This window comes from Antechinus flavipes, chromosome 2 (genome assembly GCF_016432865.1).
Source record: "Antechinus flavipes isolate AdamAnt ecotype Samford, QLD, Australia chromosome 2, AdamAnt_v2, whole genome shotgun sequence".
NCBI lineage: Eukaryota > Metazoa > Chordata > Mammalia > Dasyuromorphia > Dasyuridae > Antechinus > Antechinus flavipes.
This window is the reverse complement of record NC_067399.1, coordinates 236,216,578-236,242,884: the sequence shown is the minus strand read 5'-3', so window position 1 is coordinate 236,242,884 and position 26,307 is coordinate 236,216,578. Positions and strand designations below refer to the sequence as shown.

The following is a 26,307-nucleotide window of genomic DNA, read 5'->3' as shown; positions in this document are numbered from 1 at the left end:
AGGAAACAGGTTCCTGGGGGGCAGGGAGGGTTTGCCCGGGCTTCACGGTGAGTTGTGGGATGGACGGAGAGGGGGAATCTACGGCCGCCTGTGCCCGATACAACCAATGGAAGCGTAATGACTGCGCAGGTGAGTGTGCCCCTGACCCTTTCCCGGGGGTCCCGCAGCCGCCCTCGCGGGGCTCACGTCTCTCGGGCTGGCCGCCGGGCTGACTCGGGGCACGCCCTGCCATCGCTTCAGTTCCTCAGTTTGGCGCAGGTGTTTACTGAAGTTCCCCCGCGCTGCGGCGCCGTAAGGCGATTGCGGAGTCGCTCGGAGTGCGGTGGCTATGGATGCGGGAAACCGCCTTCCAGTCGGCGCGCTACCCTTGAGTTGCCCAACAAGTCGATTAACCTCCCTTAGTAGAAGAAGTAATAATAATACCATAAGATTGCAGTGAGGATCCAAAGGATAAGGTATATAGGGCGCTTTGCAAATTAGAAAAGCCCGATAGAGATGTCAGCTAATCACTCACAAGGTCTTTTGGAGAGATCTTTCTCTCGCAGCATAATTGCACCCGACCAAGCCTGTTTTTCCCCTATCATTATTACCAAGAACCTCAATAATTCATTTCCCAGAACTGGATCCCGGGTGTTCATTTCCGCTCTACTTTGAATTTTGAGGTTGCCGCGCCCTCCCGTAGGCTTATTTCTTTTTTTCTCTCCGTGACCTGGTTGAGGGCTGCGTCGTCCTGCCGTGCTGATGTCATACGTGACGTCATGGCACGCCGAGTCCGCGGGGCGGAGAAGGGAACCCCGCTCAGGGAGGGGGATAAGGGAAGAGGGAGGGGCGGACAGAGAAGAAGGGGCGGACTCCGAGCGGCAGCGACGCAAGATGGCGGCGACCACGGGCTCGGGTGAGCGGGGGCGCCGGGGCCCGGGCCAGCAGCTGGGGTCTCGAGGGTCGGCCCGGACGGGCTCTGTTCCGCGGGGAATCCGGAGGGCTCCGGGAGCCGCGGCTTCGGGAAGGCTGGGATCGGGTTCCGGGGCCCGAGCGGCTGAGGGGCCGCAGGCTGAGGCGGCGCCCGGGCGCTGGGGCCTCGGCTTTGGTTCCTCGAGCCCCTCAGCCCGGGGGCCGCGCACGCTCTAGGCAGTCTGAGTGGAGGGCTGTCCCGGGCCCTCGGGCGCGGTGGGTGTGTCGGCTTCAGCTGTGGCAGCCGCCCGAGAGGCAGGGGCCGGAAACGAGGGGCTGGGGCGCGGAGAGGCCGCGGGGACGGGAGGTGGGGGGGCGGGGAGGGTGGAAGAGGAGCCGGGAGGGGGGCGCTGCAAGGCGCTGGGGAACGCAGAGCTGGAGTCGGTGTGTTCGGAGGGACCGTCCGGGAGTCTACCAGAGAGAGGAAATGTGGAGGGGGGCGGAGACCGTGCAAGGGTCTATGTGTTGGGGGAGGAGTGGTATTGGAGTTTATATGTTTGGGGGAAGGAACCGTGCAAAGGTCTGTATTTTGGGGGTTCTATTTGGGGGCTGCCTTGTAGAATTCTGTCCGGTTTTGGGGGGACTTTTAGAGGGTTTTGTGTTTGGGAGCAAGCTTGCATAAATCTGGGGGCTAGGCAGAGGCCTGTTTAGGGGGAGAACCTTGCAGAGATCTGTGTGTTTGGGGGAGGGGGGACGGTGCAGGAGTCTGCGTTTAGAGGGGAACTTTGCAGAGGTGTGGGGGGGGAGGGGAAAACTGAGAAACTGCTTGGGGTTTGTGCGTTGGGACAGGAAGGAGTCGTGGAGGGGGTTAGGGGGTTTGTGCTTTGTCGAGGGGTGGAGAGATGCTAAGGTAGGCTGTGGGGTGGGGGGTTCTGAGAAATGAGATGGCCTCAGGTTAGCCCTTCCACCCCGGAGTCTTCTAGGAGTTTGATGTTAGGACCAGATTTGTAAGAGATGGAGTTGGTGGAATTTGCTGAAGAAAAAAGGAAAGAATTTAAAAGACACTTATTAAGCACTGATTTGAAAGGCACTATGCTAGTGCTTTTGTATCTGATGATACAAAGATTAAAAACTACTCAAAAGACTTACATGGGGGGTAGAAGTAAGGATACGTGTATCTTTTAAGTTTTTTTAAAAAGTAATTTGAGGAAGAAAAGACATCGACTATACAGGTAATCTGGTACGACTTTCACAGGTAGCACTTGACTTGAACCTTGAAGAAAAACAGCGATTGCAGGGAGGTAAAATGGAAGGTGGAAGCGAGCAAGCAAGAGATGTTTGTGTTCTGGTTTCACATAGCCAGGATACAACCGTCCTTTCACGTTTCCATATTGTGCTTTATAATAGTTTACAAAGCACTTTCCTCTTAAGGCCCTTGTGAGGTGAGTGGATTTGTGAGATTCTTTGCTTTAATTGTTTAATTAATAATGTAATTGTCACAGCCTCCAGATAAGGTAGGTAGGTCAGATATCATCCTCTTCTTAGAAATGAGAAAAATGAACCTCAGAAATGTGAAGTGGCTTGCCTAGGAAACATCTTAGTAAAACCTGGAACTTGAACCTTATTTCTCCTCCAATGACTTCCACATTAACTATAACACTAGAGTTGCAGTTGATTGATTTGATGTTTAGTGTAGTAGAATTTTACTTCTGAAAGTCCATTTTATCTTAGAGATAGAATGGAGAAAATCTTGTGCTGGTTGCAACTTTAATAATGATGTATTAATATACAATGCTTCTGCAACAGGCACTCCTAGAAGAGAATGGCTGAGTCAGGCCAGACTGCTGTGGGAAACTTCAAACTAGAATAACATCTCTGCCGGATTTCCCTGAATTGCAGTGTATTATTGTGAACCCAATAGCTATTGGTGTCATAGTATTACAACCCTATTGATAGTTTCTTATAATTATGTCTTTGTGAATTTGTTTAATTAATAACCACTTAATTTTAACTTTTTGAGATGCAGCCAATCAAAGGTTTTTTAACAAATGGTGATGATAAACTAAGATAAAATGCTTTCTGTGGCTGTATTAGATGAGTAGACCCTTTTTTGCCCATCTTAATTTGAAAGCTATTAAAAGCTGGTTTTGATTAATTATATTCATAATAGCATAAATATTAATCTGTTACTATTGTTTTGACAATGAAAAGAAATTCTCGAAGTTACAGAGTTGATATACCATTGTGTTGTTTAGCTGTTTATGTAAATGTCATTAATGTGAAGTCCATACTTAAAAACCTGCCCTCCTTGCCTCTGGAAAAAATAGACTCCATATATTAATTCCTCAAAGGAGTAAATATTTCTTTTTATGGTCATTGATTCTGGCTATAATTAGTAATCCTCCTAATCTCCTTCAGTTCTTAGATCATAATTTCAGGAGAGAGTAGGAATTGGACTTCTGAAATGAATGTTAAATCCTTTCAGGAAGTCATCAACAACTTGGCTCATTCTGGATGTGTTAGTACTAATTCAGTACAGATTATAGTGGAACAGTGGAATGGGTACTGGACTTGGAATAAGAAATCCTAGATAGATATAGATCTATTTAATATCTATATGACCTTAAGGCAATTAATTTCTTAGGCCCTCAGTTTCCTCATCTGTAACATGAAGAAATTGTGTTAGATAATGTTTAGAATCCCTTCCACTTCTGACATTGTGTGGTTATAAAACTGGAGCTGTACAGACTGTTTATCTTGTAAGGGAGCTGTTACATTATGCATAGGTACTTAATAAATATTTGTAGAATTGGACAGCTCTTCCAGGTAGATAGTACAAATAGGATTGCTTCTAGTGAGATTTGAGTTTGGAAGGGTGTTTGGAGACCTTTAGTCCAAACTGTCCTCCCCAACCCTCCAGAGAGATTGTGAAGTAGCTTTTGACCAACATATCAGTGATGAGTGCTGTCTAATTCTAGATAAGTCTGGAGTAGAAAAGGGCTACTAGGTGGATTTAATTACACAATATAATCTATATCTTTTGATATCTATTTGAAATTTGCAGGCCATTAGTTTAAAGATCTAGCTTGCTAGGATTTCTGAGGATTTAACTTGCCTTGAAATGATTAACTGAACTATGAGCTACTAGTCAATATTTTTTTTTAATATCTAAAACTGAAGAATAATGCTTTATCATATTTTATCTGATTCTTGATCATCATCTATAATAGGAAAAGAGTTTTCAAAGCACCTTCACAGCCATTTTCATTTTTTCCTTTACTTATAACATACCCTTGAGGTAGATTGGGAAAGAGATGCTATTTTTCTCTCTCTTATTTCCAGATAATAAAACTGAAGCATATATAAAGTGAAGTGACTTGTCTGCAGATTTTCTGATGCTTCTTTCAGGGTCCTTTCTACTCAGCTGTGCTCCATTTGGAGGTATAATGTACATATTGTAATTATTAGAGCATTCTACTTATTTTAGGCTTAGTGGCCCTTTGGTTAAATGTGGGTGGCATGCCAACTTATGGACTACAGGCTGCTCACTAATGGGGACATAGTAGCATCCTCAAAAGATCAGAAGGGTTATATTTAGGACTCATAGGCAGAAAGTCAGAATCCCTGTAATAAAACTAATCAACATTTTTGTGAATCTAATATTTGATAGGAAAAAGACAAAAATAGCCACCCTTTGGAAAATAAGAGAATCTTCTCATAACAGTATTAATGAGCACCTTGGTGCCTTAATTTCCTCACCTATATTAATAATTACTATTTTATAGAACTTTAAGGCTTATAAAATATTTTGCTTGTATAGTCCTGTTCTTGAGGTAAGTGCTGGTGATAAGGTGATACTCCCATGGCATCATCACTAAAATGTATCTTGCACTTCAAGGTTTACAAAGCATTTTAAAAATACTCATTTTGTTGTCATTATAACCCTACGAGAAAGGGGATATTACTAACCCCATTTTACAGATGAAGAACTTGAGGGACATAGAGGTCAAGTGACTTGTCTAGAGTCACCCATCTAATATAGATCTGGGGCTGATTGTAATTTAAGCCTTCCTGACTCTAGAGCCAGTATGTTTCCATTGCGCCTCCTAGCTGCCTTAAGATGAATGCCTAAGTATCTAGCCTTTTATTCCCTTTGCTACCTGCTGACTGGTGATAAAAGAGCACTAGATTTGAAAGTAGGGGACCTGGTTTTGAATCCAGGCTTCACTATTTACATTCTCTTCCACCTTGAGCAGACCTTGCCCTCTCAGGATACAAATTTCCTCATCTATAAAACAAACAAATTGGGCTTGTAATTGGGTATTTGTAAGTTTCCTTCTGGGTCTAATGTTCTGTGATTCTAGAAAGGGTTGGTACATTTTAAAAGAATCAGATTGCCCTCTGCTTTCTCATTTATCTTGGTTACCCCTTCCTCAGAGAAACTGTAGTTTTGAGGGAGTGTTTTTTTTTTTTTTTTTAAACATCTTCTGTTCATAATAGCACAAAGTCTCAGAAGTTTTATTTTACTGGATTTTATGTCTTGCCCAGTAAAAAAATCTGCCTGGTACATTGTACTCTCATGTCTGAAAAAGTAGTTCTAAGAAATGATGACACTTGAATGATGCTAAGAGGATATACACTATTTATGAACTATGACTTTTCTAGTCTCACCTAACGGAGCTTCTTAATCTTGAATTCATGAACTTAGGTTTTTCTCCCCAGTATTTTTTTTTCATTCAATAGTATTTTATTTTTTCCAATTTCATGTAAAGATAGTTTTCAACATTCATTTTAAGATTATGAATTCAAATTTTTTTCTCTTTTCATTCCCCCCACCCCAAGACAGTTGATATAGGTTATACATGTTACAATACTTTTAAACATATCTCTGTATAGTCAATGTTGTGAAAGAAATATCAGAACAAAAAGGAGAAACCATGAGAAAGAAAAAAGCGAAAAGAAAGAAAATAGCATGCTTTGGTCCACATTCAGTCTCAGTAGTTTTGTCTATGGATGCAGGTGGCATTTTCTATTCTAAGTCTATTGGAATTGCTTTGGACTAATGTATTGCTGAGAAGAGTTAAATCTCTCATAGTTGATTATCACATAATTTTGCTGTTTCTGTGTACAATGTTCTTGTTCTGCTCACTTCACTCAATGTCAGTTCATCTAAGTCTTTCCAGACTTTCTGAAATCAGCCTGCTTATTATTTCTTATAGAGCAATAATATTCCATTACATTCATATAACATAATTTATTCAGCCATTCCCAATTGATAGGCATCCCCTTAATTTCCAATTCCTTGCCAGAACAAAAAGAGGTGTTTGAAATATTTTTGCACTTGAATCTTTACTCCTTTTTATGATCTATTTCCCTCATTATTTTGACATAATTAGTTTCCTTTGTGAACTTATATGTTTTATCTATTTTAAAATATTCTTTTGACTCAATGACACAAAAAAGATTAAGAACTTCTGATGTAGTATTAGCACTCCCAGTGAATATAAGTTGATCATATTTTTTCTCTCAAGGATCAGGGACTACTCATATAAACTTACAAATTCTGTGTATAATAATATGCTACTGGGATGTGGTAATTCAAGATTCCCGGATAAATTGACATTTGCATAAGACTTCTCTTAATGGGAAATCAAACCAAAACAAATTTTAAGTAGTATATGTGTATTAGGGGAAGTCATTTTAAATAAGTGAAGGCCAAAGTAGCCTAAAGTTTTTCCCCTGTTTTTGGCAGTACTACTCTTGTGTAGTCATCCCTTAATAATTCTTTTTTTTTTAAAGACATTGATATTTGTGATGCAGCAAAGCTATTTTATGCATTACTATCTTACTGAACCACGTAGATTAAATGTTATCCCATGACATACTATTTATGAAACACATCAAATTCTCATGTACCTTTCTTTTGGCTGTAATATTTTTTCTCTGCTAATTGGTAAATTAGCATCTATATCTATCTATTTTAAATCAACACTTCGAGTAATTAATTTACAGGGAGGAATTAGAGCAAAAACAAGCATTTTCCAAAACAGAAAAATGTCTTGTCTTACTATAATAGTCAACAGCTGCTTAAGATTACAAAGGAAAGCAATTATGCTGGCATACTTTTATCAAAAAAATTTTAAGTTCTTGAACTCCCTGAAATTTATCCATGCATCTCAGTGTTACAGTTACAACCCCTGGTCTAAGAATGACTTTGCTCCACAGAAGACATTGTAGTACTACATACGAAAGAGGTTTTTTAGCTGTTTTTTTTGTGTGTGTGTATTATATAGATGAATATGCATATAACATAGTTTTGCATGAGAGTTGTGGTACATGGCTATAATTGATGCTTTTCTGAGTCTGCTGTACTCTATTTAGGAGGGAAAAAAATCCTGATCTCACTTAACTAACAAGGCCTCATGTAAACTTAACATTTTAATGGTAAATTGCATACTTCAGTGAATTTACACTTAGCCTTTGAAACCAAAATGGGTTTTAGTTAAGCTCTTTATCTCTGCAAATCCTGTAGGTCTCATGGATTTACAAGATTAGCAACAGTCAGTTTTTGGTTTGAGGTGATTTTTTCTCTGAGATCATTACCTTTTTGTAAATAAATAGTGGGAGATTTCAGATTTTTTCATGAATGAAATAAAATGCAATTAAGAAATAAAATACCTTGGTAAAATATTTTTTGTGACTTTTATATTTGGGAGAAAAGGAAGTGAAGGGAGAAAGAGAATAAGAATTTACATAGCTCTGTCTCTTTTGATCTTCACAGTTGCCCTACAAGATATATGTTTTTATTTTATTTATTTATTTTTTTATTATAGTTTTTTATTGACCGAACATATGCATGGGTAATTTTTCAACATTGACCCTTGCAAACACTTCTGTTCCAACTTTAACCTTTCTTCCCCCTCCCCTAGATGTCAGGCAGTCTCATACATGTTAAAGTATAAGATATATGCTTTTATTATCTCCATTTTACAGTTAAGGAAAGAAACTGAGGCAAACAGAAGTTAAGTGACTTGCCCAGGATCATGCAATTAGTAAGTATCTGAGACACAGGTCCTCTTGATTTCAGAGAAACACTAACCCCTTTTAAAAATCAGCTCAAACCAAAAATTGACTGTAGCTAATCTTTCTTTACTGAATTCAGGTGCTTCAGTTGGTATTTTTAAATATTACCATCATATTAGGTAGAATCTGGGATAGAAGAGCAATACACATTATAATGTTCTTAAAGAAGTTTTTTTTCCCTTTAAACTTGCTTTTCTTGGATTGTCAAATTTTGATGCATGAAACACCATTGTGATCTTTGTGATTCTTGTCTGAGAATAGGTACCTTCTTAATAGCATATATTTTTAAGCTTTGTGTTGCTCTGTTTTACATTTTATAAATGTTATACTTAGAGAGTTCAATGAATAAAGTGCTGGGCTTGGAATCGGGAGGAGTGGGTTCAAATATGGCTATAGAAATTATTTGCTGTGTGACCCTAGGCAAACCACTTAATTCTTTTGCCTCATCTCCTCATCAAAATTTCCTGGAGAAGGAAATGCCCGACCACTGTTATCCCCAGAAAACCCCCAATGGAGTCATGTGGAATCAGATACAACTGAAAAATGACTGAACAAGAACACTGGATTTTGAAAAAGGCTGGACTGAAAAAGAATTTCAGTCCTTATTGAAATTATGTGTGACCTTTGAAAACTTGCTTTTACCCTTATTAACTCCAGTTTCCTTGTCTGCATAATGAGTCAGAATTAAATGGCTTTTAAGGCCCTTTCTAGCTTTTAAAATATTATATATTGCACTTGGTACAAATAAACACTTATTGATAACAAACATTTTTGACCAACTAGCTGGTCAAGGTCAGTATGCAGAGAGTTCAGAACAGATTTATTATCCCATAACAGTGTATGAGCAAATTTCTAAGGCTGCAATAAAAGCTTGGAATTCTCTCCCTGGACAGAAAGATGGAAATAATGCTTTCACAAAAATAGAGCAAGGTCCCAATGAACCTTTTGCAGATTTTGTGAGACGTTTACAAACAGCTGTAATAAGAACCATTGGAGACAATGCAGCAACAGAAATAATGACCAGACATTTGGCTAAGGAAAATGCCAATGAGGTTTGCAAAAGAATTATATGGGGGCTAGACAAAGATGCTCCTTTGGAAGAGATCATAAGACGCTGTGCCACAGTAGGCACAAATGCTTATTATACCCAAACTATGATGAATATGGGAAGACAGGGTCCTTCTTGGCAAGGGACTTCTAGAGAAATTCGTCCATGTTTTCAGTGTGGAAAAGTTGGACATCTAAGAGCCCAGTGTAGATATAGAGATACAGTGACAAGACAGGGTGAGAGAATAAAACCCAAAACCCCATGTCCAAAATGTGGAATCACCTAATTCCTCCTGCTGTGAAGTATCATACTCAGAATTGTACTTAACTCCATTCTTATCTGATTCTTGCTCCTTTTCACCTGGTATAGTTGACACCTCTCCCTGCTGCTGTTTCTTCTTTTTCCTTATTTTAATACTTATAAAATTTCCTAAAGCTAGTTGTAGTAAATTATGTGTATTAAGTATGTCTTTGGAAATTGAGTTAGGCCCATTTTTATTATAGAATCGACAAAGATCCTCTCCTACCAATTTCCATTCATTTAGATCTAATTCCTTTTCCAGAGAGAAACAAGGACATATGTACTTTACAGTTTGTAAAAGTTCAGTGATTTGCTGTAAACTTATAATTAAACCTTGGTCATGAGATGTGGAATCACCTAATTCCTCCTGCTGTGAAGTATCATACTCAGAATTGTACTTAACTCCATTCTCATCTGATTCATCCTTCTTTTCACCTAGTAAAGTTGGCACTTCTTCCTCCTGCACTTTCCTTTTCTTCATTCTAACACTTAAATAACTTCTTATAGCCAATTGTATTAAATTATATGTATTAATTATGTCTTTGGAAATTGAGTCAGGTCCATTTCTATTATAAAAAACAACCTCTTTCTAATTTTAGGATAGTAATGGATTGTTCAAGCCTGAAATGAGGTGTACTTAAAGATGTACTCGAATTTGTTGGGTAATCTTCTGTAAAAGATGTTAAGACTTGTGTTGGGGGTATTTTAGGAGTTGAGAAATGGACTGAGGAGTCTAGTAGTGGCTCTTCCAACTGTTTGTTCTAGGATTCTAGGTCTGAGGCACAGAAATATTTGTATGTATACCTTAAGAAAAATAGTGTATTTTAGTAGATGTGGATTATCAAAACTTTTTGTTGTTGTTGTTAATTTAAGTCTGATCTGCAAAATCTTTGGTAGTTTCTGTATAAAAGGTACTATGCTTGATGCTACAACTTAAAGCAAATTTTTCTGTCATTTTAAAAAAGTAATCATAGTTGCAAATTAATACAGTACTCATACAGATTTCTTGTCATACTTTCAGCTCAACCTCAGGCCCATAAAGAAGTTATATAGTAAGCTCACTTATAAAAGCAGTGTCACTCTCCCTCCCATAAATGTATTCGCTTTTTTGGGGAGGTAAATTTAGAATATATTTGCTCTAACCTATGTTTTTACTTTATATCCTAATGATAACCAAACTGGTTTTTCTCATCAGTTCATCCTGAGATAATAAAAGCAGTGTTTTGGGAAGATGGATGTTATTCCCTGTTGAAAACCTTTCATGGCTCACCATTATCTTCAGGGATAAAGTCCAAACTCCTCAAATTGATTTTTGCTCTTTTCTATAAATTAACTGCATCCTAGCTCTCAACCTTATCTTTAATTTCTTTAAAATAGTAATCATTCCTTAGAGCTAAGCTAGTCTCATTGTTACTCTTTAATATCCTTTGGTACCTTTAGCTGATTTTACTTTGTATCTAAAAGGTCCTGGCAAAGCTTTGAAACTATTTTTTTTGTTGTTTGTTTGTTTTTTGTTTTTTTAAACTTTGAAGGAAAAGAAAGCAGAAGCAGGAGGAACAGGCAATATATTGCCATTAAGTAAATGTTCAATTAAGACCCCTTTGGGGGGGAAGGGGACTGAGAACTTGGATGGGAGGCAAAATTACATTTTTTTTTCATTAACTTCTAATGGAAAGCTAGTGTTTCACCAGAGTGCCAGAACCAAAAAAAGTTTAAAAACCTATATAATAAGAGTATTGGATCTAAATTTATACAGATCTAAAAGTGGAGCTAATGGAAAAGTTTGAGGGATCTTTGGGAAAATCTCAAAAAAGGAAGCCAAACATATCTGAACAGGATATTTTTCTCTGGTGGCCGGTGATTCTTTCTCCCACCAAATCCACAATTCCTACCTTCTTTTCTCTCTTCTCTCCTGAAATGTCCTCAGGGAAGAGCGAGCCAAAGCTTTTAAAACAGGTGCGTTGGTGGGGAAGAAACCCAGGATGACTTTTCCACTTTTCATAGTAAGTTATGAACACCTTTGAATGGAAAGAATAAAAGTGCTCTTCTTGGTCAGACTAAACTGAAAATACTAGTCATGATGACTAGTTCTTTTTGTGTACTGTGTACCTAAATTGTCAGTGTTTGATACTTATTTTGTAACCTCTGCAGCACCTGGCATAGAATGGGAAACATAGTAATTGCTAAGTAAAAAAAATTTTTACTTGAAAGAAGATATGAGGGATGTTACTGTTAAATTTGACTGTTGGTAGTAAAGGACCTACCTGCTTTCATCTGATTGGCAGGGGAACCTTAGAGATAGTGATCTCTACCATTCTTTTTTTTTTTTTTTCCCCTGCGGCAATTGATTAAATTGACTACTACTTTAAATGATTTTCCCAGGGTCACACAGTTAGGAAGTACTAAGTGTCTGAGGCCAGATTTGAACTCAGATCCTCTTGACTTCAGGGCTGGTGTTCTAACCATTATGCCACCTACCTGCCCCCTCTACCAATAGTTTTTACAAACAAGGAAACTGAGACTCGGGCAGAATAATTTGTCCAAGGTCACACAGCAAGTGGTGAACAGACCTGGGACTTCAAGTCTAATGGTTTTGCCCTAAAATGTCTATGGAATTATGCTTGGTTTCATAACAGGGAAATGAATCTTAGTTCCTTGGAATTAGCTTGGTAGCATTTGTATAGTGCAAAATACTTTATAAATGTTATCTTATTTTTATCCTTACAACAAATCTGGCAGGGGGATACCATTATTAACCCCATTTTACAAATGGAAAAGGCTGAGACCGACAGGGTCACCTACACAGTTTGTAAGTTTCCAGTTGTAGGATTTGAACTTGATTCTTCCTGTTTCCAGATCCAGAATTCTTTCCATTGCACCACAAAATTCAGATCTATGTGATGCATTACAGATCTTTAAACACTTTTCTTACAGTAACCCTGCTAAGAGCTAGTTACACAAAAAAAGTAAGCTCTTGATCTCAAGTCCAGTGAGGAATACTACACACAACAGAAAGCAGAAAAGTTGTGGGGAGGGAAAGAATCCACAGGTACCCAACAAAAAGGCATGGAGGTGATTTGAAGTTTTTATATTGTTGAACATCTACTTGGAATTTTTCCAGCCTACCTAAAAGGGAATTATACCAAGTTTTTCTGCTTGTTGAATTATTTCTAATGCATGTTTTGCAACTTGAATCAAATTTGAATCATGTTTTAATGTTGAATGTTCTTCAGTGTACTTATGATGAATTAAAATCATATCTGTTTTTGAAGAGTAAAAACATTTGATTTGCCTTTCTCAAGTGCATTGTGTTTTAAGATTTGTAAAACATTTTCCTCGCTATCAAGAAGTATCAATAGTACAAAATATACGCATGTCATAGATGAGGAACCTAAGACTCTGAGATTATGCTTTGCTCAAATCTATACAATTAATGGTATAGTAAATGACAAGATGCAGGTCACGTTAAGTTCATTAACAGGCAATGCTAAGTGTCTAAAAGGAAAAGCAGCAGTGGCTCTGGATTCCTTCCCAAGTGGATGGTTAGTATTTTTGCATAAATCCAATTCTTATTACCCTAATTCAGTTCCTTATTATCTCTCCTCTAGACTGATCACAGAATTTGAGGAGAGTTGGAAGAGATTTCAATGGCCATCTACTCAAGTCTCCAGGAGCACTCTTCTTTTCTAATCGTGTCATTTCTTTGTTAAGAAACCATAAGTGATTTTCCATTGCCTTTCAAATAAATTCTTTAGCCTGGCATTCAGGGTCCTGCATACTCTAGCTTCTACTTATCTATCCAGCCACATTTCCTACTACTTTGCTCCTTGTATTGTTTTAGCCATAGCACATTGATTATTCGTCACTCAGTTTTGGACTTTACTGCTCCTATCTTTGTGTATGTTAATCATAAAAATCATAACATCATAAAAAAATCATAAAACCCCCATCTCTGACTTATAGAAATCCTCTTCCCTAGCCTCCAGAAGTCGTTTGCACTTCACCTTCTCCATGAAACTTTACTTTATCTCAACTATAATTTATAAAATTTAAGGCTAGTACGGAGTTTAGAGAAAATCTAGTCACACTTTTTGTTTTGTAAATGAAGAAACAGACCCAGAAAAGTGAAGTGCCTTGCCCTAGATCTCAAAAGCAGTGTGAATCTTTCCCTTTAATCACTATATTTGGATCTTTCTTTGGACAAACTTGTTGTTTGTCTTTAAACTTAGTAGTTTGGAAGCTCCTTAAGGACTATTTCATTTGTGTATCCTTAGGACCTCACACAATGCAGGGCTCCTGAATGCTTGTTGAAGTGAATAAAAATTTCAACAACCTGTGAAACAGGCACCTGGATATCCCATTAACACCTCAAGTTCAGCTTTTCCAAAATTCATCATCATCTTTGCTTCTTCTCCTAAATTTCTCTATTTTTACTGATGGTGCCACCTTCCCAATCACTCAGGCTCAAAATCTCCTCCTTTCTCCTCTCAGCACTCTAGTTAGCTCAAAATCTCCTCCTTTCTCCTCTCAGCACTCTAGTTACTGTCCTCATTACCTTTTCTCTCCTGAACTGCTACAGTAACTCCTAAGTGTTTTCTCTCTTTCTAGTTTCTCCTCTCTCTGGTCCTATTCTTCTCAATGTATGCCCAATTGAACTTACTAATGTACTGTCAGTCATCAGTCACTCCTCAATACAGTGGCTTTCCATTATTTATAGCCAAAATTCGTAAATTTTTTATTCTCACAGACTTTTGACAATCTGGTAAAGGCCGTGGACCCCTTCTCAGAGTAATATTTTTAAAGATATAAAATACATAGGGTTACAAAAGATGTCAGTTACTGAAATAATTCTTTTTTAAAAATTCTGAAACAAGTTCACCCATAGTTAAGAATCTTGATTGAGAACCAAAGGTTAAAGAACCTTCTTTCCAGCCTTATCTCATGCTGCCTATTTCACATAATTATGTTCCAGGCAAATTGGAGGACTACTTATTTCCTGCTTTCATGCTACCTTCTAATCCCATGACTTTTTTTCCTTCTCTCTCATGCCTTCAGTAGGGGACCCCCTTTCCATCTCTTACCTATTGGAAGTCATTTCCAAGAGCCAATTGAGCCACTTTTCCCAAACAATCTAATATGGTCACTGTAATCACCACATAAATTATTGCTAAAAACATCCTTGTCCCTTGCATTGTAATTTATATTGTGGTCAAGGCCAGCAAGCACTAGACTTGAATAGTAAACTTTAACACCAAACTTACATTTGTTTCTATCCTAAACAAGGATAGTTTTATTAGAACACCAAAGTATGTTTGTACGTCTTTTTTTAATTAGATAAAACAAATGTAATCATCACTTCACTAATTGGCCCTATATCTATAACGGTTCAAAAATTACATATTCCTATAAACTCATATTTTTATAAGTATTAACATAGAATCTGAGCTGAAAAGGACCTTGGAATATAGAATATCAAAGTTGGAGAAACCATCTAGTCCAAGGAATAAGAAGCCTGTGACCATCAGGCCAAGGTTAGCTTTCCCTATTGTTTTAATGCCACCTTGTTTCAAATGCAAACACTGAATTATAGTTTGGATGACCACCCCTCCACATTGTTTCTATTATATTATCTTAATATCCTAACCTGAATTGTAGTTCCTAGTAATTTGCCCCTTTTATTCCTCATAGTTTAGATATATTGAATTTAGACAGGAATTTTAATTAAATAGTGTACTCAAAAGTAGCTTCCCAGTTAAGAAGAGAGAAATCATCTCAGTGCATTGAGACAATAATGTAACACTACCCTCTTTCCCCCAAATACCTCTCTCTCATAGGACTTGAGAAACAAACCTTCAACCTCAAAAATGCTGTTGGCTTTATCAGTATACTAAATTTCTTTTCATTCATTTTAGGAGTAAAAGTCCCTCGAAATTTCCGACTGTTGGAAGAACTTGAAGAAGGTCAGAAAGGAGTAGGTGATGGAACAGTTAGCTGGGGTCTTGAAGATGATGAAGATATGACACTTACAAGATGGACAGGAATGATTATTGGGCCTCCAAGAGTAAGCTTTAAGCAGTAACTTTGCTTTACAAATATCTTAACCTTGTTATAGAAAAGTTCAACAATAGTGTGTTTTCTAAACTGAAATTTTTTTTTTTTTACCATTTTGAGTTTACATATACAATATTCTTTCAAATGTTATTAATCATTAAATTATAAGAAAAGTATTTATTACCAGCGCTCTTTTTTAATTCCTAGTTTGATTTGCTTAACAATATAAACAGTGAAATTTGAAGTGATTGACCATCACATCTTAGGCAGAAATGCTTATCAGTGGATGGCTATCATCATTTTTGAATCGCCGGCAAGTTTTGGGGGTTTTTTTGTCTTTGTTTTTTTAAGCACTTAATATCCATATCCAATTCTGTCACTTTATTGTTTCTGAGAATGAGAAAATTCTATCCTTTCTGAGTGACTCTTCCATAGTTTGTAACAAAAAGCTAGCTTTATTTATATTTGCATTTTCATATGTTATTCTCAGAAAAATTGTCCAGAAGAAAAAATGGTACCCATAGTGTAGAAATCAGCAAGTGAATTCATTAAAATCTTAATACCATTTTGTCTCAAACATGAAGTCTTTTAGATACTATTAAGTACCTAATACATACAATGAACTGTAGTTTAAAAGACTTGGGCCTCAACCTCAAGAAATATATAATCTTTTGCTATTGTTATTATTGCTTGTAATGTTGTGCATGTCAATGTGATAGGGACATAATGGGTTTTAATTCTCTGTTTTCCACTAATAAGCTGTGTAATTTGAAGCAAGTCACTCTGCTTCCCCATCCTTTCCCATACATATAAAATGGAGATAATCCCTGTCATTCTTACTTCTGTAGGTTTGGTGAGGAACAAATGAGATAATGTAGGGAGAAGTACTTTATAAACTAAAAACTATGAACTATAAGGTTTATGAAATAAAAATTACTGTCCCACTACTTAAGTGTTATTTAATGTCTTCAGTATTAGATTAATTGCATACATATTGAATACTGGTGATTTTTACATTTAATGCTTGAAAATAAAGTTTTTCCTCTGAGTTTTGAATCATTTTTAACTTTGGTAGACATCTGATCTCATCAGGTTGGTTAGTATCTATGCCTCTTATCTCAGAAACATTAATGTAGTCTGTCTCACTCTTGTCTTTCATTTATTGCTACATTATCCTTTTCTGGTTATTATGCTACAGTCCGCTGAGTAGGTAGGTATCCACCATTAGCCTTTTCATTGTCTTTTTTTTTTTTTTTTTAAAGCAATTGGGGTTACCCCCTGGACACACAGCTAGTAAGTGTCAAGTGTCTGAGGCCGGATTTGAACTTAGCTCCTCCTGACTCCTGAGCCAGTACTCTGTCCATTGCCCCACCTAGCTGCTCCTCCATTACCTTTTAAGTTATTTCTAATTTTTGATTCTTTGGTGATCTTTCATGATAAAAGTCACATGTGACTTTTAATTGAATCACTTTTGTTGGCTGTTGGAGATATAAGGTGTTGCAAGGAATATTTGATTACAGATGCTTTTGTAACTTTTAAAAAAATGTTTGATTTATGGACATATATTGCCTTCATGTAGTATTAACATCACTGTTAAGAAGTAAACATAGACCGCTTGCTTACTTCACCTTTTCCTCTAAGACATTGTCTCAGTCATAAAGTTTTCCTTAAAAGAAAATTGTCCCAAATCCCAAAGCCAGGAATCACTTTCTTAACCTCTTTAATATAGCCTGTTTACAAAATACTAACAGACACCTGACTGGCTCCACCTTGATTGAGGGAGACAGAGCAGTGAATTTTTCTGAAAATCCATCTGCTGAGAATAATCAGCTTTCAGAAGATACTTCTGCTGGTTTCCAAACTAGTGATTGCACTTTTATTACTTATAGTAGCATGTTTTCACACATAGTTTAATCCACAAAGAAATTTGTTTCATCACTAACTTTTTAAATGCATCTTAAAAGAATATATCCATTGCTTTGAAGCACAATATTTTATTGGTTATCTTTAGGGAGACTTACATTTATTTCAGAATTTTCATTAAGTTTCTATAGTGCTCAAAAGAAACAAAAATAAAAACCCAAAATTTTCTCTAGTATGATTTTTAAATATCTTAACTCTTGATTTTTCAGCATCTTTCTAAAACTAACTTGACTTTGGCTGTTATTTTTTTCCTCAGCATTCTGTTTTTGGAATCAGATCATCATGATTCTCCTCTTTCCACCTTCTTGACTACTTTCTTAGGTTCCAAATGTTTCATTCAGCAGTGGACAAAAGGCACAGAATTAAGAAAGATTACAACTAATATTCCTTTATGGAGAATTCAATAATGTTGTTGTCCAATAAAAAAGATGATTTCTGCACTTGATATTGTCTATAAAAACTTTGCTGCTGTTATTGAGCAGTGGACAACACAGCCATTTCTAAATCATGAAATTGGTTGAATTCCTAGGATAGAGGAAACCCAAACTGTACCTCATGTCCATGAGGATATTGGGACCTCGTCATTTTTCCTTATAGAACTAAATACAACAAAACTCAAGCTAGATTTTCTTGCTCTTTTTTTCCCCCCATTGGATTCCTGGTTTGGTATTTTATCAACTTTTATGAAATATAAAAAAATGACAGGTTACTCTGCTTTTTCTGTATCAAGGAGAATTGGAGTCATTTTTTTTAAAGATGTATAAAGGACCTCAGATCATATAGTCTCTTCCTTTTTTAAAAAAAAATTTATTGTGTTCTAAACTTAAACATCAAATAAAAAGGGCATGTCCATAAAAATAGAAAAAAAGGATTATATATAAAACTGTAAATCCCTTTTATGTACAGCTGCTTTTCTTTTAAAATATTTAATAAATTCAGCATTTAGCTTTCAAAGTTCCTTTATTTTTCTGTAATTATTTTTGACCTCCCTTTCCTCTGTGCATCTAAAAACATATGTCAATGGCCCTTTTCTTTTGAGAGGGAGGTTGTACCTGATTCCTAGACTCCCTCTCAGTCCTACTCTATCTCCAACCTACATTGGCATAAAAGAAAAGCCCTTGTAAACAAATACATGTAGGCAAACAAAACAAATTCCCACTTTAGCCATGTCCAAAAATGTATATCTTTTTATCGTCAGAGTTTGAGTGCTTTATCATTAATCCTCTGGAATCATAATTGGTCATTGGTCTTTCAGAGTTTTTTTCCTTCATAATGTTGTTATATAAATTAGTTCACTCTGCATTAGTTCATGCAAATCAGGCTTCTCTGAAACCATGTCTTTGTGATTTCTTATAACACAAGAGTACTCCATGATATTCATATACCATTCTGGTTCTTATTTAAAGAGGAGGAAATTGAAGGCCCAGAAATGGGAAAGCTCTTGGTCAAGGTCTCTCAGAAGGTTTAAGGACAAGCTGGAACTACACCCAGACCTAAACTACTTATTTTCTTAGTTTTGTTATCTTGAGTGATATTTTTCCGTTTGGAATTTTCTTTGGAAAAAAAATTATAATTTTCTGAAAATCTTGTTTTAAAAAAAACAACTATACATTATTTTGTAAGTTTCTATATATATACTTAAAGAGTACCTGCTGAATTTTAAGCCATGTATTTTCATTGAATTGACAGAGACAGAAGTTTTTAAGCATTTGTTTCATGTATTTTGTGTTATATTTTAAAGGTTTGTTCTAAGATGTGTTGTTCTTACCTGAGCAAAAGTATATTTGGTTTGGGCAGAAAATTTTGTCTCTAAATGTTGTTATGTACTTGATTATTCTGTCTGGCCACTAGATGTCACTGTTGTAAAGGAAGCCACCAAATGAGCTTAAGGCTGCTTAGCTGGACATTAGGGTCTAGAGCTGGAAGTGAACTTAGAAGTCTTTAAATTCAGTCCCTTCATTTTACAGATGAGGAAACTGAGGCTGAGAGAGGTTAAATGCGTTCCCAATAGTCACACAGATAATAAATAATAGAATCTGAATCCAACTCCAAATCCACTACTCATTCACTGTACCTACCATGTTTGCCTCCCCTATGTGGAGAATATACATGGTTAACACTGGAAAAGGATCTCAAGCATTAGAGAGCAGGAATGCATGAATCTAGACCGAGTTCCCTCTTGTTTTATAGATGACTAAGCTGAAGGCCAGAGAAAGAAAGTGCAGGTCACACATTGAGATAGTATATCGGGTCTTAAGGTAGAAGTGTAGTAGAAGACACACCATATCTGGTTGGTACATAAATAATTGGACTGCTATTCCTTTTTCTGAAATTTGTTTTATAAAAGTTGTAGCATTCATATATACCAGATCAAAAAGTAGTTCATGCTACCATGCCAAATAGGAAAATTAGTTTTTTGGTGGTAAGGTAATAATACATAACTAATTTGAAACCAGTATACTTGATTCCATAAACAAAAGCATTATTTCAGGTGCTATGTTCACTGAATGTTTCATGTTCTAAGATGTTTACTATCATGATCCAAAGTTGATTGTTGATTGTCTATATGCCCCTTTTCTTTTTCTAGACAATTTATGAAAACCGAATATACAGCCTTAAAATAGAGTGTGGACCTAAATATCCAGAAGCCCCCCCATTTGTAAGATTTGTAACAAAAATTAATATGAATGGAGTAAATAGTTCTAATGGAGTGGTAAGTTGTATTTTTCCCTCTTATCTTCACTTATATTCTTCTAGAATAAGAATCACATAGTATTAACTTGAAAGGATAATTTTAATCATCAGGACTTTAAAAAAAGAAAATTTAGTTTTTTTAATTGTAAAAGCTAATAGAGAAAAAAGAACTATGTTGATTATTACAAATTAGTAGATCTCTGTAAACCTAAATCCACAATTCCATGTCATTCAGACATTGGTTAGCACTAAAGGAGCTACAAAGACAAATAATATGCTGGCCATTTTCTTTCCCAGCTGTCTACCCTATACTTCTAAGGTACATGTATTTGGAAAAGAGCAGTGATACTAGTATTTGTAACACATCTTTTATGTTTTCCTGTGTTCTTTCTGTGCAAAAAACATTTGGAGATGACTGTGAGAGGCAAAGGATAGAGGGAAAGATAGTGGCCTTGGAGTCAGAAGACCTGGATTCAAACCCCATCTCTAACATTTAAATTTTTGGTTCTTGCTTTTGGATCCATGATGCCTTACACATACTAAAGACCTGATAAATGTTTGTTAATTGTTGTGACTTTGGACAAGCTACTTCCTTCTCTAAGCCTCAGTTTGTATATCTTGTATACTTTTTTCTGTGTGAAATAGACTAGGTTGGACTAAATAACCTCTGAGGTTCCTTCTAATCCCAAATCTGTGGTCTAATGATCTGTAATATGGGGCTCTTGCTACTTGTACTAATTTGCACAGATTTGTTGTAACACTCTTTAAAGCATTATATAAATTATAAATGTATTGTGATTCAAGGCAGTAATGTTTAAAAGTTAAGGTTTATAACTATATCTCTATAGTCCCAGGCTTTACTATTTATGAGTATCTCTGCTGCATCATAAGTTTCTTTAGGGTTGAGACTCTTTTTTTTTCATTTTTGTATGTTTCCCAACATGGCACATTGAAGATAATAGGTAGTTTATGAATGAACCTGCTAGATGGGGGCAGATTGATGTAAAAGTTGAAGAACAAAGGACTTGTAAAGAAGTAGTGGCATTGGTAGAGAGAAAGGGGCCACTAACCCAGTCATTCTCGAGTGTAGGTCTATTAGGAACAAAATAGTCTCAGGTAGTTTGGTCAGTTGTTTGGCTATGAGAACTACCCTCCCTTTGCCGTCAATCTTTTTCCTTATACAACCCATTATAATTGTTTTCTAACAATTAGGCAACCTTCCCAGACTAAGAATATCTCCGACAGAAACAAAAGTAGAAGACAACTCAGGATTTTCTTATTGTTTTCTTCCCCTCAATAACAGCAATTTCAAAAGCAGAGAGGTGAAAACTGGAAGGAGTGGTAGGACCGCTACTACCTTCCTATAGAATAGAATGTCTCAATTGGAAGAAGCCCCAGAGGTCCATCTGTTCAACCTATTCCTGTAGGAACGCCTTCCTTTATAACATCCCTGACAAAGTTTTTCAATTTCTTCTTGATAAGATCAGCAGTGAAAGTGAACTTGCTTCCTCTTGAAGCTGCAGCCCATTCCACTTTGGGATAGCTCTTATTGTTAGGAAATTTTTTGTTACATCTTTCCAAAATCTACTTTCTTGTTACCTCTAACCTTTTGGTCCTAGTTTTGTCCTTCGAGAACAAGCAAAGTCTAATCCTTTTTTCTTCCACATGACAACCTTTCATGTATTTGAAAACAGGTACTGTATCTTATCCCATCAGTCCCTGTTCATAGTCTTCCCTTGAAATCTCTACTCTATGCTAAACATTCACAGTTCTTTCAACCAAATATCTTATTATTTTGTTTCTATGTCTCTGTTCTGGCTGCCCTCTTCTGGACAGATTCCAGTTTGTCAGTGGTCTTCCTAAAATCTAGTCCTCCGCATTGAACACAGTATTCAAAATGTAATTGGGGTAGGACAAAATATAAAAGGAATTATTACTTATCTTGTCCCAAACACAGTACCCTAAAATCTGATTAGCTTTTTTGCCTGGAATATCATATGAAAGTTAAAGTTAGTGGTTATATTGTCAGAAGATAAATTTGGAAGAAAAAGGTGAAAAGTGTATTTTTCTTAGAATTACTGCTTATAGAATCTGAATCCTAATACACATTATCATAGATAAGAGGTTACAGAGAGCTATAAATTGATAAATTTTTCTTGAATTCTTTTTTTTAGGTGGACCCAAGAGCCATATCCGTGCTAGCAAAATGGCAGAATTCATATAGCATCAAAGTGGTTCTGCAAGAGCTTCGACGTCTAATGATGTCTAAAGAAAATATGAAGCTTCCTCAGCCGCCTGAAGGACAATGTTACAGCAATTAATCAAAAAAAAAAAAAAAATCTTCCCCCTTTATTCAGTTTTAAGCTGTCTTCATTTTCCACAGTAGTAAATTTTCTAGATGCATCTTGTAGACCTCAAAGTACTGGAAAGGAAGTTCCCATTCAAAGGCGATTTATCTTAAGATACTGTAAATGATACTAATTTTTTCATTTGAAATATAAGTTGTGCTATAACAAATAATCTTGTCATGTGTAACCACTGTCCATTTAGTTGAACTTCTGGTATCAAGAAAGTCTATTTAAATTTATTACTGTCATAACCAGTGTGGCACATCTAACTCAACTGTGAAAGAATATATCACACAATCACCTTGCTGCTTATATGGCCAAGGATTCCACCACCCTTCCCCTATCCTTAACCTTTTTGCAATAGCATTCCAGCACTGAGCCATTTATTAAAGTAGATACAAAGGTTTTAACTTCCCGTATGACACAGGAAGCTTAATGGACTACTATTGAGGGTGTGTGCTAATCTGTCACCCCTCCCTTTGTGCTGGCTTTAGTAAAGGCTAACAATGCTGGTGTCTTTATTTTTATTATTAAATACCTTCCATTTTAAATGGTGCCCCAGCAAGCCATTTTACTTCCCCACAACCTTTGGCCAATGCATAGATTGTATCCTTCTCCCCACCCACTCATCCATCTTCTCTTACATGGGCCTTTGGTGAGGGATTCAGGGTTCTTTCAATGTCTTCTCTTTTCCCCACCTTCATCATGGGGTGCTGCTCTTTCCTCTTTCCTAAAATCAGTCTCCCCATTTCAGTGATACTTCCTTGCTTCTGGCCAGTAGCCAACCCAGGTAGGGTTGGAAAAAATCCCTGATTCCTTTTGCTTCTCATTTTTGGAACTACATTTAATCATCACCAGCCTGGGAAATGAATATCTAAACTGTTTGCAAACCTGGATCACCCCCCTCCACCAGCCCTGTGCCATGCCAGGATGCTGGCAGTGGGCAGTGTTTTTAGCTCAGCTTTTGATACAGTGACAAGAGCAGTAATTTCCCAGGATTGCTCAGATCTGCCAGCTTAGCAAAGGTTTTAATAGTTAAAAGGAAGGGCTGCCTGAAGACTCCCTAAGCACACACTCCAATTGAAAGAATTGAACTTGTTCTTGAAAATTGAAGAAATGTGACTTGACAAGCATTGCATTCACATGATTGCTCTATGCCATAGCTTAATAACAGGTTTGGAATTCAATGGCGGGAACAAAACCTTCAATTTGAATTTGGTACAGATTTAGGTTTTGGCACTTCCTCCTTTCTAGCTTTTTAACAAAGATTGAAAGGGGAGAAAACCTGGGTGTATTGCAGATCCCAGAATTTGGCTGGCAGAACTCCCTGGCAAATCACTGCCTTTTCTGATTCACTGTCTTGGACCACTAGCTGCTGCAATGTGGATACAAGCTTAAATAAAAACAACTTATTGTGTCCTGAGGCTTTTTTAAAATTCAGTATTTGTGTAAATCCACATAAAAAGCAGCAGCTGTCAAGTCAGAAAAAGAATTGTTTCCATTAAAACTCTTTTGGGGAAAATATTCGTTGTAAGGATTTCATATCCTCTGTAATTAAAGTTTAACATAACAGTATTCCATAAGCAGCCTTTTTATTGTCAGACCATTGCCTGGTTTTAATATAATAAAGTGTGCGTTAATATTAAGAGGCTGCAGTCTTATTCCTCTTAGCTTATTGATTTAGGAGCAGAACTGCTCTGAGCTGTGGCCTTTAATGTCCTGGATGCTAGAAAGAGAGCCTTCTGTGCCTAGCTAGTTCATAACCTCTTTTGTCATGTGTTCAGTTAATGTAGGTTTTTTCCAAGTAAGTTCTCTAACCACTGTATTTTCTGCCCTGATGAAACTTGTGGCCAAACAAAACAAACACTAGGATAGTGGGAAAGAATCCTTTCTCCCCTCGTCTCAGCAACCCTGTTACTGTTATGATTTGTTTGTAATATCATGCATTTCTTTCTGTTTAAAGTTGCTAATCACAACTTCCTCCAAGAAGTTGTTCTTCTCTTGCTGAAAGTAATTGATAGCTTTGCTGATTTAAGCTCCAGAGGTGTTTTTCTTGTTGGATTTTAATTGTTTGAAATGAAACAGTTTTGATTTTGAAGAACTGAAAATTTGGGTGACCAAATAAAGTTTACTTGAATAGTTGAGTGAGGTGATGGGTAGTCAAGATGTTACTGAAAATGTACAGACTGGATCCTGTAACTCTTAGGGAAGACTACCTTCACCATGTCCAGAAGGTGTTCCCTTTATTCTCTTCCAAGCGTCTCTCTGGTTTTGTTAGCTTTCCAAAGATTAGAGCGGTCTCATTGCGTGCCTTCCAAGGAGGCTCCTGGGCCATCCTCAGCCATGTAGTACCTATCTTTAGACTGAGCAGAGAAACTACCACTGGAGAAGAGGGAGTGGGGATGGGATTCCTAAACAAGTCCCCACAGGAAGAATGACTTGAATTTCTGCAAAATAAACCATATTTGGGCCATCAATGTGTTGCTTTTAAGATAGAGCTAACAGTAACACCACAAAAACTTGGATTCTGGCATTCCCAAATGAAATACAATGTGGCTCCAGGTACTTTTTTTTTTTAAAGCCTAGAATTCTTTCTCTTTGGTACTTTGCTCAACCTTAGCATAGGGACACTGATACCTCCTCTTCTTTCTTTTATATGCAGCCCGAGCAACTAGATGAAAGGAGAAGACAGATCAACCCTTGGAAACAAAATTTTATTTTCAAAACAGTTTGAAAGGTTTAGCTGCCGGAAAAACAGACTTAAGTACAGTACAGAAGAGGTGGTAAACTTCATTATAGTCTATGATATCCAAAAGCAGAGGCTGACAGTCCATATTTCTATGTCCTGTAGTTTATAACCCTTACCTTCTTCCTGCTAGGATTTACACAACCTGTTTAATAATATTTCTGAAAATGTCTTCAATGAAGTCCTCATTTAGACTTAAAATGTGAGTGGTTAGATTTCCCTGTCCCTGCCTGCCACCCTTTTAGGGAAAGGATTGGAGGCAAACAATGCTCTGCTTATTGATAAACTTTCTAAATTGATGTACTTTATGGGCAGGATCAAAAAGATTTGTGAAGGCCTACACCTAGCGTTAGAATAGAAATATTTCAACTTTCCAAGCATCAAAGAAAGCCTTCTGTGCCTGGCAATGTCATAGCCTTTATCACTTATGTGCTTATTAGGGTCTTCTTTGATACCCCCTTCCCCATGTTTTCTATCTTTACTCATGCAAAGAGGTTGCCATGTAAAATGTCACTGTATTTGAATCAAATGGGATGCAAAAGTGACTTGGAAATTATAATTGCTGGGGGGGTTGAGGGTGGGAGAAATTTTAGAAAATTGATTTCCCCTTGGTTGCTACATCTGCTTTCAGCCTGTTACCGTATTGGTCCAGATATAGGCTACACTCTTAAATTAACATCTTTTTGAAAGGAAAAAAAAATTCTACACTGAAAAAATAATACTAAAGTTCCTTATAAAAATACATTTACTGTGAAAGGCTTTTAAAAATATTTCTTTAGATTCAAATACATTTTTTTAAATTCATATTTATCATCACTGCTCTTTGTCACTTTTATTGTCATTCTCTCTCTGCTTTCTTTAATGTGTAACTTTAGGTGGCATTCAAGTTTCTTATATACCAAAATTTTTAAGGGGAGAAGGGAGAGTGGAGGAAGGGCAGAGTTAAGCCAATATTGGTACCAATACGGTAAATTTGCATTTGCAAAATCAGGAAATAAGACATAAGCAATGTGTTAGAGCTGCCCTGTGACCTTTGCTGCATTCCTGAAACTGAGTGAGGGCAGGTATGTAGGATTTTTTTAAGCAATATCTGTATGGATTGTTTCTGAGGCTTTAGACCTATGGGTTGATTGGTGTATGTGCCACCTCAGGCAAGGTTTAGTGTTGTTTAGCATTGTGAATGGTATAAAAATAAACAGTTATGCTATTTTTTCATTGCCCTA

The 26,307-nt window shown here is 36.9% G+C and overlaps 1 protein-coding gene across 4 annotated transcripts; it reads left to right on the top strand.

The window, feature by feature from the left end:
• The first annotated feature begins 44 nt into the window (after positions 1-44).
• On the top strand, positions 45-26,307 carry UBE2V1 (ubiquitin conjugating enzyme E2 V1). 4 transcript variants are annotated; one of them, XM_051976577.1, is made up of 4 exons: positions 45-129; positions 15,235-15,383; positions 19,884-20,009; positions 22,165-26,307. In XM_051976577.1, the coding sequence occupies exons 1-4, from the start codon at positions 60-62 to the stop codon at positions 22,309-22,311; spliced, it is 492 nt and encodes a 163-aa protein (XP_051832537.1). In that variant the 5' UTR covers positions 45-59; the 3' UTR covers positions 22,312-26,307. The 4 variants fall into 4 exon arrangements, with proteins under 4 accessions (XP_051832537.1, XP_051832536.1, XP_051832539.1 ...); XM_051976576.1 differs by lacking the exon at positions 45-129 and adding an exon at positions 799-895; XM_051976578.1 differs by lacking the exon at positions 45-129 and adding an exon at positions 4,272-4,332.